Consider the following 17,147-nt stretch of genomic DNA (forward strand, 5'->3'; position numbering starts at 1 on the left):
GTCATTAGTTCCAAGTGCGCTGATCGGGGATTGTCTGCAGCTGTGCCGGCACGTGGGCGTGAAGCGGCTGGCGCGAGCAGGGGCGTGTCCTGGCACGCCGCCAACGGAGATGCTGGCAGACCCAGCTGCCGCACAAAAGCGGGTTCGAGCCTGCGCCGTGGCAAAAGTGCTGAAGCCCTACTTTTGTAGCACCTACTGTCAGGTTCAAACACTGATGACATCTATTAAACAAGACACGAAGCAAATAATTAAGCTGAGACAGAATTCAATTTGGCTCAATTTGAGAAGAGACGCTTGGATATCTGTACCCTTGCACAGTGTCATTACGCTCTGCCGAAAGATTGCACACCTCCTTCTTTTATTTGGACCTTCCCTAACCACATGGCCATAGCTGTTTCTAAAGGACAAAGGTCGTAAACAGTTCACAGAAAAGGTCGTAAACAGTTCACAGAAAAGGTCAGTTCAAAAAGAGGTCCGTAAAACAGTTGAAAAAGGAGGTTCAAAAAGAGGTCGTCTGGAAATTGGGCAGATTCTTTCTGTTGAAACAGAAAACCCTTCATGTTGCTTTCCCCCTTACACAGTGGAGTTTTACAAACCTTCTTCCTGGTAGGTTTCAAAGACAGCTTTTGCTTCTCACCGGGCACTCAATGTAACACAAAGTTTTTGTGATAACTTAGAAACAGTTATTCTAACACCCACATGTTATCAACACTTTATTCAAGAAACCTATATATTATTATTGTTAATGTAATTAGAATTGAAGGGACAAGCGGTAGAAAATGGATGGATGGATGATTCACTTCAGCAATGTGTATGCAATTTTTTTTTCAGTTCTTACGAGTCCCTTTTTTTGCAGAATATTTGTATTCTGCTTTGTTTTTCTAATCAGCCTGACATAACTCTAAAGTTTATGTGTTATAATGAATAATCTTTGTGATTAACACATTGTTTTATATCATTTGCATCCCATTAAACTGTAACTAGGATATCATTATTGAATATGATTAAATCAATAGTAAAAATACTAATTCATTGTTAATATTTGAGCGGGCCCCTCTGCAGTGGAAATATTGGGCCCCGAGGTCAAGAGTGCTAAGAAGCCTTCCCATAGCACAGCAATGTTGACCTACATTGGGCTGGTTTTAGCATCTGTAATGGAGAACACTTATCAAACTGTGCTCTAAGAAAGGATGAGGATATATTGATCTAAAAACAAACAACTAGCTATAAGGCACATGTTTATTCATTTTATATATTGATCTAAAAACAAACAAACTATAGCTATATGGCACATATTTATTAATTGTATATATTGATCTAAAAACAAACAACTAGCTATATGGCACATGTTTATTAATTGTATATATTGATCTAAAAACAAACAAACTATAGCTATAAGGCACATATTTATTAATTGTATATATTGATCTAAAAACAAACATCCATCCGTCCATTTTCTACCGCTTGTCCCTTTTAAACTATAGCTATATGGCACATGTTTATTCATTTTATATATTGATCTAAAAACAAACAAACTATAGCTATATGGCACATATTTATTCATTTTATATATTGATCTAAAAACAAACAAACTATAGCTATGTGGCACATGTTTATTAATTGTATATCCATCCATCCATCCATTTTCTACCGCTTATTCCCATTAATTAATTAATTGTATATATTGATCTAAAAACAAACCAACTATAGCTACTGTATATGACACATATTTATTCATTTTATATATTGATCTAAAAACAAACAAACTATAGCTATATGGCACATATTTATTCATTTTATATATTGATCTAAAAACAAACAAACTATAGCTATATGGCACATATTTATTCATTTTATATATTGATCTAAAAACAAACAAACTATAGCTATATGGCACATATTTATTCATTTTATATATTGATCTAAAAACAAACAAACAATAGCTATATGCCACATATTTATTCATTTTATATATTGATCTAAAAACAAACAAACTATAGCTATATGGCACATATTTATTCATTTTATATATTGATCTAAAAACAAACAAACTATAGCTATATGGCACATGTTTATTCATGTTATATATTGATCTAAAAACAAACAAACTATAGCTACTGTATATGGCACATATTTATTCATTTTATATATTGATCTAAAAACAAACAAACTATAGCTACATGGCACATATTTATTCATTTTATATATTGATCTAAAAACAAACAAACTATGGCTATATGGCACATATTTATTCATTTATATATTGATCTAAAAACAAACAAACTATAGCTATATGGCACATATTTATTCATTTTATATATTGATCTAAAAACAAACAAACTATAGCTATATGGCACATGTTTATTCATTTTATATATTGATCTAAAAACAAACAAACTATAGCTATATGGCACATGTTTATTCATGTTATATATTGATCTAAAAACAAACAAACTATAGCTACTGTATATGGCACATATTTATTCATTTTATATATTGATCTAAAAACAAACAAACTATAGCTACTGTATATGACACATATTTATTCATTTTATATATTGATCTAAAAACAAACAAACTATAGCTACATGGCACATATTTATTCATTTTATATATTGATCTAAAAACAAACAAACTATAGCTATATGACACATATTTATTCATTTTATATATTGATCTAAAAACAAACAAACTATAGCTACTGTATATGGCACATGTTTATTCATTTTATGTAGTTATTAATTGATGGTAGTTGTATCTTATTGTCCTTTACTAACTTTTAATCTGCCTCTTTTTATTGTTCATGTGACTTTTTCTTTCTTCTTCTTTTCCTGGTCTTGGTCCTGGTCCTGGTCCCAGGCGGCCTGTTGAGTACTTTGTCGTGTTGTTATCTGTTTTGTGTTAATACTTTTGTTTCTTTTAATATACATGCATATGCAATGTTCCCGTATTTTACAGGGCAAAACAAACCTACCTTCGGGCCCACATTAAAGTCACTCGAACTTGAACTTACAACCCTGGGGCCGTACTTATCAAGCTTCTTAGAGTGCCATTTTACACTTAAGTCCTGAGAATTTGCGAAATTTAGTCCTACTCTCAAACTTAAGAATAAAAGCTTTTTATCAACGTTCTTAAGTCTAAGAATCACTCCTACTCTCCACGATATTTAAGAGACCTTCAGAGGTGTCTTAAGTGGTTAGGAGTTGCCAGCAGGGGATGGCACTGAGGCGAGAGAGACGTGCGCGAACATTCAGGGAGCGGAACGATGTTCTGGATTTGTTTGATGACGAGCAGCTGATCAAACGGTATCGTTTAGACAGAGCGGGTATTATTTTTGTCACAGATTTAATACTTTTCGATTCCATGTTGATTTCTGCATGTGGCTGCAGTGGGCTAGTATATATAGAGCCACCCACACCAGTTTCAAATTAGTTGCCTAATTAATGAATTGGAAAGAAAATGTTATGACAGTAGCATATGTGTGTGGCCGTGAGGTGAGTGACGTCAGTGGGTGTGTGGGCGAGAGAAGAGAGGGAGCGGTAGCGTGAGTGCCGGCGGAGACTAGTTTGTTTTGTATTATTTTGTAGAATATACACTCCCATTGTCCACTTAAATATTTCCAAGATATTTCTTTATTCTTAGACAACGGATTCCCTTCCGTGATTGGTCATTTCTATGGACACAGAAATGACGTCACCTAAAATTCCATTTACGGCACATAGTAATGTCGTAATTCAGCTCTGAGTGTGACACTTAAGATTCAGTCCTACACTTTGCTGAAAGTGTGAGTAAGACGCTTGATAACTAACTTTTAAGTGCAGCTTTCAGCGAAGAATTTATTTACTCTTAAGTCAACTCTTAGCAGACTTCTTAGGAGTAATTCTGAGAAGCTTGATAAGTACGGCCCCTGATCTCTGTGCTCCTTCTTGCAGGTACTTGCTGTTCAACTACCCAGTCCTCTCTGCCCTGCTGGGTGTGGCGAGTAACTTCGTCTTCCTCAGTGTCCTCCTAGTGTTCAGCTACATGAGGCTGCTTTTAGGTGTGGAAAGGAGACCAGAACAGGTGAGTCCTGTTTTGGAAGCCTTCGCTCACACCTGACTCCTTGTTGTTATCAGCGTGCCATGTCTTCATGTGAGACACATGCCTTTCTTGTCCACAGGCCCAAGTCAACCAAGCAGTCACGGTGACGTCAAACAGCACCCGCCACGGTGAGAATGACAATAGTTCAGGTACAAAAACCCCTGACTGCACTTAAAAGACCCCAAGCAGGCACAAGACATTGAAGCAATGTTCTTTAATTATGTTCTGACCTTGAGCAACTCAAACGTAACCTTGTAACAACATGCTTTTTGACGACGTTTATTCAATGTCAAGTTGTGACGTTGTTTAAGCCAGTGTTTTTCAACCACTGTGCCGCAGCACACGAGTGCACCGTGAGATACAGTCTGGTGTGCCGTGGGAGATTATGTGATTTCCCCTAATGCCTGGTTCACACCAACGGCGCTTGCCGCGCTTTAAAGCGGCGAGCAAAGCGCCGTCATTTTTGTCAATTTTTCCACGAATATCCCGATCTCCGAAGTAATGTTATGCTTTGATACGCTCTGATACAAATTAGTTGCCGCTTTGGGGGGACGAATTACCGTTCCTCACGATTTGATGCCGCTTTGATCCCGCTTTGATACGCTTTAAATCACGCTTTGATACGTTTTATTACGCTTTATTGAACTTTATTATGCTTTGATGCGATCCTGACGCTGTAAATCAGGCTCTGACACGATTATCAAGCTCTGTTGTGCATTGGAATTAATGTGTCGTGAACATTATGAACATTAATTTGTAATAATGACTTTGAAATGTGTTATTGTTATGTAATTATGTGCAATTTGGAAGATGCTGTGATTATTATTTTGTGAACTTGATGAATAAATTGCGTGCGCACACATAATATAATAAAAAAGAGAAATATGATAAACAAATAAGTAAAAAAAAAAATGTGAAAAACTCAGTATACTAAGTTTTCCCCACATTTTTTTTAGATTTATCTATTTATTTGATTCCTCTTTTTTTTTTTTATATACAGGATAAAACACATAATGTAATAAAAAAGAGAAAAATGATAAACAAATAAGTAAAAAAAAAAGTGAAAAACTCAGTATACTGTTTCCACACATTTTTTATATTCATTTATTTTTTCAATTTCTCTTTTTTTTTGTTATATTATGTTTATTATTTATTATGTTTTATATTCATTTATTTTTTCAATATCTCTTTTTTTCCGTTATATTATGTTTATTATTTATTATGTTTTATATTCATTTATTTTTTCAATTTCTCTTCTTTTTTCGTAATATTATGTTTATTATTTATTAGTTATTATGTTTTGTATTCATTTATTTTTTCAATTTCTCTTTTTTTTCCGTTATATTATGTTTATTATTTATTATGTTTTATATTCATTTATTTTTTCAATTTCTCTTTTTTTTCCGTTATATTATGTTTATTATTTATTATTTATTATGTTTTATATCTTTATTTCTTTTATTTCTTTGTTATTTTAATAAATATCTATCTTTCATTTCTTATGCTAGTTGACAATAAAAGGCATTTCTTTTATTTTTTATATTCAATGTCACTAGTCAATATCACAGTCACTTCCTATTTGTAGTTGTAGACTGGGGTCTGCGCTTTGAACCAAGATCTGTTAAGCTTTCCTACGCTTTGAGTCAAGCTTTGCTGAGCTTTGTCAGGCTTTGATACGCTCTCGGCGCTTTATTCCATCCTTGACAGAGCGCTGAATTTTTTTAAACCGTTTAAAAAATTTTGGCAAACTTGCCGCATGTCCCACTTCACTACAAGCTTTCCCACGATCCATTACGACCCTCACGCTTTAATCAGGCTTTGTTACGCTTTAAATAATGCAGACGAGGCGTGTTGGCTGAGCTCTTGACGTTTACTTTCATAGCGTGCTCATAACCTCATTCTTAGCTGCCGGGTGACGACATGCAACAACACTTTTCGGGGCTACCGCGCATGCTCGTCACTCCCGTTGCATGCTGGGTAGTGTAGTTGTTATATTCCCTAGCTCATAACATCACATATTTCCCCCTATAAAGAAACAATGTTAACTCAATAAAGTGTATTTCTTTTTTTAGCTCTTAACTTTTCATTTTTTAGCATTGTAACCACATTTGCAAACAACTTCTCTCTTCATAGAATTTTCTTTCAATAAAGAAATAAAGTGCAAAAATGTCAAAGCATCATAACAAACAGTTATGTTCCAATAGCAGCAGAAGTGCACTTTTTGGAGAGCTGTATTATTTTCAGTTTTGTGCCCAAGGGACTGATTTGATTTAACACTATATTATTATTTATACACCTATAGTGATCACAGAGACAGGTTGTTTTTGTGTTACTGTATATATTTGTTTTTCTGAAAAATCCCACTTAATATACTTTGGGTAACAACAGTCAATATTTATTTATTTTATTTTATTTTTTTAGGGGGGAAACAGTCAATATTTATTTATTTAGTAGATTTGATTTTTTTCTTATATAATAAAAGTGAGCTTTTGTTAAACCAAATATTGTGTTTTTTTCCATATACAACAACCCATCTGGACTCGATAAGAGAATTGATAAGGAATCGGTTCGATAAGAGGATTCGATAATAGGCTCGAACTCAATAATTTCTTATCAAACATCATCCCTACAAGCCAGTGATTATAATCCGCAAATGTGCCGTTGTTAAATGTGTCTGTGCTGTCTAGAGCTCGGCAGAGTAACCGTGTAATACTCTTCCATATCAGTAGGTGGCAGCAGGTAGCTAATTGCTTTGTGGATGTCGGCAACATGGTTTGTCGTGATCACAATATGCAGACGACAGCGGGAGGCAGGGTGCAGGTAAAAAGGTGTCTAATGCTTAAAACCTCTTAAGGCCCAAGCTGTTTGTTTACATGCTTTTTTTTATTTCTATTTGCTATTTGGGCTTATTGGACCCTAATTAGAATAAAAACTAAGAATCATCTTTTCATATGATGTACTTAGTCTATATGTACACAAATGTATACTTCATGTTTAGTGACATGCTAATTCTTATTTTTACACTTTTTTCCCCCAAATTCCATTGTATGTTATACTCTTCTGACACCACCAGATGGCAGTATAAGTGTCCACATAAGCGGCCATAAGACCCCAATTCAGTAGTGTACACCATTTTGGAAATAAGCGCTAAAAGGGGCTGTCCACGGATGTGGCCAACTAAGCCTTATGAGGTTTTTAAACCAAAAATAAACAAAAAGGCATTGACGCTTAGGGAAGGCTATGCAAAACAAAGCTACAACTGAACTGGCAGGAAAGTAAACAAAAACAGAATGCTGGACAACAGCAAAGACTTACAGCGTGCGGAGCAGCGGACGGCGTCCACAAAGTGCGTCCGTACATGACATGACAATCAACAACAAAATGGGAGCGCAAGACGAGAACTAAAACACTACACACAGAAAAACTCAAAATACACTATATTGCCAAAAGTATTTGGCCACCTGCCTTGACTCACATATGAACTTGAAGTGCCAACCCATGGAATTGTCCAAAATGTTTTGGTATCCTGGAGCATTCAAAGTTCCTTTCACTGGAACCAAGGGGCCAAGCCCAACTCCTGAAAAACCAACCCCACACCATAATTCCTCCTCCACCAAATTTCACACTCAGCACAATGCAGTCAGAAATGTAGCGTTTTCCTGGCAACCTCCAAACCCAGACTGGTCCATCAGGTTGCCAGATGTAAAAGCGTGATTCATCAGTCCAGAGAAGGCGTCTCCACTGCTCTAGAGTCCAGTGGTGACGTGCTTTACACCACTGCATCCCACGCTTTGCATTGGACTTGCTGATGTATGGCTTAGATGCAGCTGCTCAGCCATGGAAACCCATTCCATGAAGCTCTCTGCGTTCTGTACGTGGGCTAATTGGAAGGTCACATGAAGTTTGGAGCTCTGTAGCAACTGACTGTGCAGAAAGTCTCTGTCAGTTTACGTGGCCTACCACTTGGTGGCTGAGTTGCTGTTGTTCCCCAAACTCTTCACTTTTCTTATAATGAAGTTGACTTTGGAATATTTAGGAGCGAGGACATTTCACGAAAGGATTTGTTGCACAGGGGGCATCCTGTGACAGTTCCACGCTGGAAATCACTGAAAGCGGCCCATTCTTTCACAAATGTTTGTAGAAACAGTCTCCATGCCTAAGTGCTTGTTTTAATACACAAGTTATTAAGACACCTGATTCTCATCATTTGGATGGGTGGCCAAATACTTTTGGCAATATAGTGATTGACAGGTCATGACAGTACACCTACTTTGAGACAAGAGCTATATTGATGCATGCTTGGTTATGGTTTGAATTCATATCCAAAAATTGCGAGAACAACTTTTTACTGTCAACTGAGTTTCATTTTTTTATGTTTTCTGCTGGTGGTGTGCCTCGAGATTTTTTTTAATAAAAAAAAGATGTGCCTCGGCTCAGAAAAGGTTGAAAAACACTGGTTCAGGCCATTGAAACGTGGTCATTTCCCCAACCAACCCACGTGGATCCAACGCCAGATTTAAACGTTGTCTCAATTTACAAGTACGGGTATTTTGCGACGTGTGGAAATCAGTCCGAAGTCAATTTGAAAGGTTGTATCTTCGTCTCGTGCCTGCTTGGATGTTTGTACAATGTGTCGTAAACATGCCAGGTCATTTCCTGGCAGGCGTTGCAGAGCTACCGGCAGGACAAGCAGCTGGAGGACCGCCAGCAGCACAACAAATTAGCTAAAGCCTGTGGCCATTTATTATTGTGGCCAATGATTTTTTTGGTAGGAATTCAAGATCTCTCTCTCTCTCTATATATATATATATATATATATATATATATACACACTACCGTTCAAAAGTTTGGGGTCACCCAAACAATTTTGTGGAATAGCCTTCATTTCTACGAACAAGAATAGACTGTCGAGTTTCAGATGAAAGTTCTCTTTTTCTGGCCATTTTGAGCGTTTAATTGACCCCACAAATGTGATGCTCCAGAAACTCAATCTGCTCAAAGGAAGGTCCGTTTTGTAGCTTCTGCAACGAGCTAAACTGTTTTCAGATGTGTGAACATGATTGCACAAGGGTTTTCTAATCATCAATTAGCCTTCTGAGCCAATGAGCAAACACATTGTACCATTAGAACACTGGAGTGATAGTTGCTGGAAATGGGCCTCTATACACCTATGTAGATATTGCACCAAAAACCAGACATTTGCAGCTAGAATAGTCATTTACCACATTAGCAATGTATAGAGTGTATTTCTTTAAAGTTAAGACTAGTTTAAAGTTATCTTCATTGAAAAGTACAGTGCTTTTCCTTCAAAAATAAGGACATTTCATTGTGACCCCATACTTTTGAGCGGTAGTATATATATATATATATATATATATATATATATATATATATATATATATATATATATATATATATATATATATATATATATATATATGTGTGTATTATTATATATATATATATATATATATATATATATATATATATATATGTATATATATATATATGTATATGTATGTATGTATACTGTACTGACTGGAATAGAACATTTTCCTCTATAAAACGTCTTATTTCAGGGTGGTTTGTCGATGCAAATGTTCACACATTTGTTTAGTACTCTGGTTGGTAACAAAAATTTAAAAAAGACACTAGCACACATTGGTGCAGTTTTCTTTGTGTTATGTTTGACATGGGCCCAAGAACAATTATGCATAAAGTAAGGACTGGATCGGGCAGCTTACCAGACATAACTGTAATAAAACCCCGGAAAATTGAATGTGTAGTGTTTTTTTTTTTTTTTAAGATATTCTCTGTTTACCAACCTACATTTTACAAATAGCTCCATCTTGTGTTAAACCAAATATTTGGTTCATTGTTTAAGTACAGTGTTTTATTTTCCTATATTCCAACACAGTGTTACTGTTCAAACTGTGTGTAATGTTACAGTGGCCAAAAATATTAGATATACTTGTTAAATAAAACCTCTGCCTTGTTTTTAAAGAAGACTTTGGCCTACTGCACTACTGTAATGTAATGTTGGTCATTACGGTGGTATGGATCCAGAACCCAATAACTTTTAAAAAAAATAAAAAAATAAATCTGAAGATAAGCGAAAAACATAATGAAACAAAAAAAGAGAGATAACTTGTTTATTTTTCAATTCAATATGTTATAGTGCAAATACTTGTTTCCGTGCCAATACAACTCAATTCCAGGTTTTTTTCAACACTCAAACTTACTGGCAGTGTTGTTGCTTTTTTATTTTTTATTTTTTGGTTTGTTATTTCTTTTTTTTTTTTTTCTTTTTTTTTCTAATTTTATAAACCTTTATTTACAAATTTCAACATTTACAAACAGTTGAGAAATAATAATCAAAGTAAGTACAAAAACAGTACAAAACAGCGCCAGGGGGTTGTAAATTCAAAGTAACTAAAATAGAATGCAATATATATATATATACAGTGTTTCCCATGAACTGCCAAGATACCTGTGGCGGTGGGGGCGTGGCTATGGGCGTGGTCACCATGACATAATCGAGTAATTTGCATAATTTACTACAATAATAGGATTTTCTCTAAAAAGGCTCAAAAAATGTATACTTACTAATTAATATTAACAGTTTTGTTTTAAATGCCCATCCATCCATCCATTTTACAATATAATTACAACACGTAATGTACATATTTATATACAGATTTGAACAATAAGTTATTCACTGAAATATATTTATTAATTGTGGTTCTTACAAAAAATATACATATCTTATAAAAATATAAAAGCTAAAATGTCTCTTAAAGCTCTGCCCCTTTACTTAGTGCATACTAAATAATTTGACTTTAGCCTACTACTACAACCATATTATTTACCAGCAACATAAAGTGAAACAGAGGCAGAGGTGTCCTGCCACAGTCAGTAACAAATAAACAGAAAACAGTAGTGCTGGTAGATAGACACAGAGCTTCATCAAACATCTGATCCACTGAACAAAGAGCTCCAAAAATCTTGATCTTACACTTCTCTTTTGTAAAGTAAATCTGAACAGCCGATATGGGCATCTACATCAACTATATGATTTGCCTAAAAAGCTGGACAGGACCAAAAATAAATACATTTAAAAAAGCCGAAAAATCTATTTGTGGCGGCCTTAATTCTTTCGTGGCGGGCCGGCACAAATAAATGTGTGGGAAACACTGATATATATATATATATATATATATATATATATATATATATATATATATATATATATATATATATATATATATATATATAACAAAGTGCAAAGCCATAGGCTCACTCAATTTCAGTAAATATCTTAAATTTGGAACACAGCATCATCGTTTTCACAGCTTTTTGGTTGTTAGAGAGTTTTAATTATTTTTTAAAAGCACAAAAAAACAGGTCGGGTATTGAGAAACTTACATTTATAAATATAATCAATCAATAAAGTACTATCTATCTATCTATCTATCTATAAAACTTAGCCAATAGTATAATGAGGTTGCAAAGGTCAAATTCCTGTTCAAATTTGTTTTCATACAGTGTTAATCCAAATAGCACATTTTTAAAACAAAGCACAAATGTGTCATGAATATTGTCCAGGATGGAGCGACAGGCAGTGTTGTGTTGCTCCACACTGGAAACCGCGCACAATGACGTCAACGATGACGTCACAGGAGGCGCCATTTTGAACTCCGGTTCGCGGCAAACAGAAAGGCGGGACCCCGCAACAAGACATGGACGTGAGTTGTTAAAAAAGGGCTTTGACTTCGCTTAATCGCGCCGCCGCGTCACAGACGTCACAATATATTAAAAGTACTTGGTGGAGGTTGTGTCAAATGCTGTCGGGTGAAACCAAAAATGATGTATCGCTAGCATAATGAGCTAGCGTGAGCTAAGCTAACTAAATGAAGCAATGCATTGTCAATAGCACGTTTTTTTGTGCACGATATCCCTGCTATGTGTTCTTGTCTTAACAATGTAGGACGACCACACAGGCATATATGTGTTCTTGTCTTGACGATGTAGGACTACCACACAGGCATATATGTGCCTTGCGGCATGGACAGCCATTGGAAAGGTGGCCCCAACCTGCAGGTGACAAGAGCACTAAATCACAGTAAGTTGGGCATCCATTTTATTTAATTAGTTCTCTAAATATTGTCGTAAAGCTATTAAATCCACGTCTAGGTAACATGAAGCTATTCTGTTTAATTTATTGACACGTTTGCCAATTTTAATGATTATTATTGAATACCAGGCGCCGTAATTGAATACAGCGCATGCGCAGCCAAATGAATAATGGTGAATAATAGTTCGAACTTTTTTGGGCCATTCAGTTACTATAAGCGCAAAGTCCGTTTATTATTGTGCAGGGATGTATTACATACATGTATACAGTGGCGATGTATTGCGTCGTGTTTATTTAGCAAACAGTTGACACCATAGACATCTTTTAAAGGCCTACTGAAATGAATTTTTTTTATTTAAACGGGGATAGCAGATCTATTCTATGTGTCATACTTGATCATTTCGCGATATTGCCATATTTTTGCTGAAAGGATTTAGTATAGAACAACGACGATAAAGATTGCAACTTTTGGTATCTGATAAAAAAAAGGCTTGCACCTACCGGAAGTAGCGTGACGTAGTCAGTTGAACATATACGCAAAGTTCCCTATTGTTTACAATGATGGCCGCATGAAGTGAGAGAGATTCGGACCGAGAAAGCGACAATTTCCCCATTAATTTGAGCGAGGATGAAAGATTTGTGGATGAGTAAAGTGCAAGTGAAGGACTAGTGGGGAGTTGAAGCTATTCAGATAGGGAAGATGCTGTGAGAGCCGGGGGTGACCTGATATTCAGCTGGGAATGACTACAACAGTAAATAAACACAAGACATATATATACTCTATTAGCCACAACACAACCAGGCTTATATTTAATATGCCACAAATTAATCCTGCATAAAAACACCTGCGTGTTTGTTATGCTAGCTCCTAGCTCCTCTGCTAGCTCCTAGCTCCATAGAACACGCCAATACAATTCAAACACCTGATCAACACACACAATCACTCAGCCCAAAAGACCGTTCACCTAACCCAAGGTTCATAAAGCTTATATATTTTTAAAAAGTTACGTACGTGACGCGCACATACGGTCAAGTTATCGAATGTTTAGCAGCCAAGGCTGCATACTCACGGTACCTGATATTCAGCTGGGAATGACTACAACAGTAAATAAACACAAGACATATATATACTCTATTAGCCACAACACAACCAGGCTTATATTTAATATGCCACAAATTAATCCTGCATAATAACACCTGCGTGTTTGTTATGCTAGCTCCTAGCTCCTCTGCTAGCTCCTAGCTCCATAGAACACGCCAATACAATTCAAACACCTGATCAACACACACAATCACTCAGCCCAAAAGACCGTTCACCTAACCCAAGGTTCATAAAGCTTATATATTTTTAAAAAGTTACGTACGTGACGCGCACTTACGGTACGGTACGTGTTATGCTAGCTCCTAGCTCCTCTGCTAGCTCCTAGCTCCATAGAACACGCCAATACAATTCAAACACATGATCAACACACACAATCACTCAGCCCAAAAGACCGTTCACCTAACCCAAGGTTCATAAAGCTTATATATTTTAAAAAAGTTACGTACATACGCAAAAAAAAGCCAAAGCTGCATACTCACAGTAGCACGTCTGCGTCTTTGTCATCCAAATCAAAGTAATCCTGGTAAGAGTCTGTGTTGTCCCAGTTCTCTACAGGCGTCTGTGTATCCAAATCAAAAGTCCTCCTGGTTAGAGTCTCTGTTATCCGAGTTCTTCCATCTTGACTGCATCTTTCGGGAATGTAAACAAAGAAGCGCCGGCTGTGTACTGTTGTGGCTGACTACGTTCGAAAAATACGTCCATTTCGCACCGACAACTTTCTTCTTTGCTTGCTTGGCTTCCTTCTCCATAATGCAATGAACATGATTGAAACAGATTCACGAACACAGATGTCCAGAATACTGTGGAATTATGAAATGAAAACAGAGCTTTTTCATATCGGCTTCAATGTGGAAGGCATACCCGTGTTCGCCGGGCTACGTCACACGCATACGTCATCCTCAGAGGCGTTTCGAACCGGAAGTTTAGCGGCAAATTTAAAATGTCACTTTATAAGTTAACCCGGCCGTATTGGCATGTGTTATAATGTTAAGATTTCATCATTGATATATAAACTATCAGACTGCGTGGTCGGTAGTAGTGGGTTTCAGTAGGCCTTTAAGGGTACGCAGCATCGAGCGCTACTGCCTACTGGCGCCGACGACACGCGGGGCCGCCATCTTGGAGTGGTGATCCGCTCCACTCAGTGCAATTCATTTGGCAGGAGCAATGAACTGTCAGCGCATTTAATTCATTTTACCTCACCGAATACCACTGATTTTCACACGCTTTTTTGTCATACGTGTAGCTGTGATAAAGGACACATGTTTTATTATTCATAGTTTGCTTAACAGTAATAGAACATTCTTATATGCTATAAGTGACCAGATGTCCGAGATCAAAACTGGGAATATAATTCCAGAGAAGGGGGGAAAAAACGGTCAGCTATTTTTAAATTGAAGAAACAATATGATTAGGTTATATATATATATATACATGCGTATATCCTACATAAACAATGTATGAATACATTAGATATATATATATATTAGAGATGCGCGGATAGGCAATTATTTCATCCGCAACCGCATCACAAAAGTCGTCATCCACCCGAACTAACATTTTATCAAAACCACAACCGCCCGCCACCCACCCATTGTTATATACAGTATCTAATACAGAGGATGCAAGGCATTCCTGTTAAAGAAAGGAGACTGATCCAATGCAGCAGAGACATTCAATGCGTGCCACGCATTAATATCTCTTGGCCACGCATTAGAGGCCAAGAGATATTGATGCGTGATAATATAATTTATCATTATTATAATATTATTGTCATTTCCATTAAGAAAGTGTTGACTATTATTGTTATTTTTTCCCCCTGGACGTTTGCTGCCGGCGTTGCTATCTTTTTATTTTTTTCTTCTTCTGCTGTTGTGTTGTGGTGTGCTGTGTCACGCCAAATTTCTTCCCCCTACAAACTCCCCCCCCCATTTACTTCCGTGGTCATGTTTCCTCTTACGTCATTGACAGTGATCGTTAGCACTTCGGCTGGAAGGATACTTCGTCTTTGACAGCTGCTGGAATCTGAAGAAATCGGTTATTGTTTTTTTTTGTACAGGCGCGAAACAGGACAGTCGCGTGCGGGTTAAGGACCCCCGGCAACTTTGTGACTTTATTGGACGCAGCCCCGGAAGTAAGTAGGGGGGAAGAAGTTTGGCGTGACAGCTGCAGCAGTGCCTGATGAATAATTGCCTGTTTCAAAGAGTGCTGCTCGTTTTTCGTACGTGGGTAACATTTAATTATGGATTTTTTTTTTCTAAATTGGTTCAACCGCCACCCGCCCGAATCTATTTAAAATCTATTTTTTTCGTCATGCATCCGCCCGACCCGCGAATTATCCACGGACTCCGCTGTTGTGTCCGCAAACCGCGCATCTCTAGTATATATATATGTTATAGACTGTCTTTCTGTTGCTGCAGCAGCAGAGAGTTTATTCTGTCTTGACACTTTGTATTGATATTTTGTATTACATTCTTCCCTTAAATGATCATGTTTACAGTGATTGATTTATATGTATTTTTTATGTATGTCGCTTTGGATAAAATCGTCTGCCAAATACTTCAACATAAACACCTGAAAGTCTTTATATCCGCTAAAACCACCAATCTGTTTCCCTGGATTCAGAATAAAACCAAATTCTGTCTTACCCAACAATGTTAGTATTTGAATATTGTTACTAGAAGACTTATTCCTGGTTACAATTATACTGTTAAGAAAGTATTGTCTTATACTTTGCCTAAAATGAGAATGCATCATAGTCAGTGGCGACTGGTGAATTTTGTTTTAGGTGTCACAATCATTTATTTCAACATTGTGTTATTCAAGTTTTAACATTTTTAAATGTAATTAATTTAATTGACAAGCAGTGCTACTATGGTCATACTCTTGTTTGCTAGCGGCTAGGATTTCAGTACTATTGAAGAACTTTGCTCCTTCTCAACTACCGTATTTCCTTGAATTGCCGCCGGGTATATAGTTTCACAAAATAATTAGCGCATGCCTAGAATTACCGCCGGGTAAGTCACGTTTTAATGTTGGTGACATAGTTTAACATAAATATATGCATAGATCTACATAACATATGTCCTGAGTCCTGTGTGCAACATCCAGCATAATATATCACAATTGATTATATCGGTATGTGTGTTATAACGCAGGCACTTGGGAGCCATTCAACAATTACGTATTCAAAGGGGGTTGGGGGTCAAAATCCCGGGGGGGGGGGGGAAATGCGCACAATTAAGTACCATCATTTGTATAGTAAATTTTGCGTACGGGTTTGGGGTCAAAATCCTGGAGAAAAATGCGTACGTAATTGTTGAATGACCACTTGTAAAAATAAAGAGTGTCACGTTATAATTGCCTTTCCAGACCCAAACAAAAAGAACTCCCAAAATGATTCATTGTGCTTTAAATTTTATTGTGGCATTAAAGGCCTACTGAAAGCCACTACTACCGACCACGCAGTCTGATAGTTTATATATCAATGATGAAATCTTAACATTGCAACACGTGCCAATACTAACTAACTTATAAAGTGCAATTTTAAATTTCCCGGGAAATATCCGGCTGAAAACGTCTCGGTATGATGACGTTTGCGCGTGACGTCACGGAATGAACGGAAGTATTGGGACACCATTGTGTCCCAATACAAACAGCGTCTGTTTTCATCGAAAAATTCCACAGTATTCTGGACATCTGTGTTGGTGAATCTTTTGCAATTTGTTTAATGAACAATGGAGACAGCAAAGAAGAAAGCTGTAGGTGGGATCTGTGTATTAGCGGCTGGCTTCAGCAACACAACCAGGAGGACTTTGAGTTGGATAGCAG

General features: G+C 36.6%; 2 protein-coding genes across 9 annotated transcripts in view; both read left to right on the forward strand.

Annotated features, from left to right (window-relative positions):
- The window catches only part of LOC133648285 (seipin-like), a 52,380-nt gene extending 42,954 nt beyond the window's left edge, over positions 1-9,426 (forward strand). For 4 of the 5 annotated variants that reach the window (XM_062044221.1, XM_062044224.1, XM_062044220.1 and 1 more), the window contains 3 exons: positions 3,933-4,062; positions 4,160-4,229; positions 8,744-9,426. In XM_062044221.1, coding sequence (XP_061900205.1) covers positions 3,933-4,062; positions 4,160-4,229; positions 8,744-8,808 — 265 coding nt within the window. In that variant the 3' untranslated portion in view covers positions 8,809-9,426. The remainder of the gene's footprint in view (positions 1-3,932; positions 4,063-4,159; positions 4,230-8,743) is intronic. The other variant, XM_062044225.1, reaches the window with a different exon arrangement.
- A 2,269-nt stretch (positions 9,427-11,695) lies between these two features.
- nxf1a (nuclear RNA export factor 1a) overlaps positions 11,696-17,147 on the forward strand; it is a 48,971-nt gene continuing 43,519 nt past the window's right edge. For 2 of the 4 annotated variants that reach the window (XM_062044227.1, XM_062044229.1), the window contains exons 1-2: positions 11,696-11,825; positions 12,112-12,202. In XM_062044227.1, coding sequence (XP_061900211.1) covers positions 11,820-11,825; positions 12,112-12,202 — 97 coding nt within the window. In that variant the 5' untranslated portion in view covers positions 11,696-11,819. The remainder of the gene's footprint in view (positions 11,826-12,111; positions 12,203-17,147) is intronic. The other 2 variants (XM_062044228.1, XM_062044230.1) reach the window with 1 other exon arrangement.

This window comes from Entelurus aequoreus, linkage group LG04, assembly GCF_033978785.1.
Source record: "Entelurus aequoreus isolate RoL-2023_Sb linkage group LG04, RoL_Eaeq_v1.1, whole genome shotgun sequence".
NCBI classification, from domain to species: domain Eukaryota; kingdom Metazoa; phylum Chordata; class Actinopteri; order Syngnathiformes; family Syngnathidae; genus Entelurus; species Entelurus aequoreus.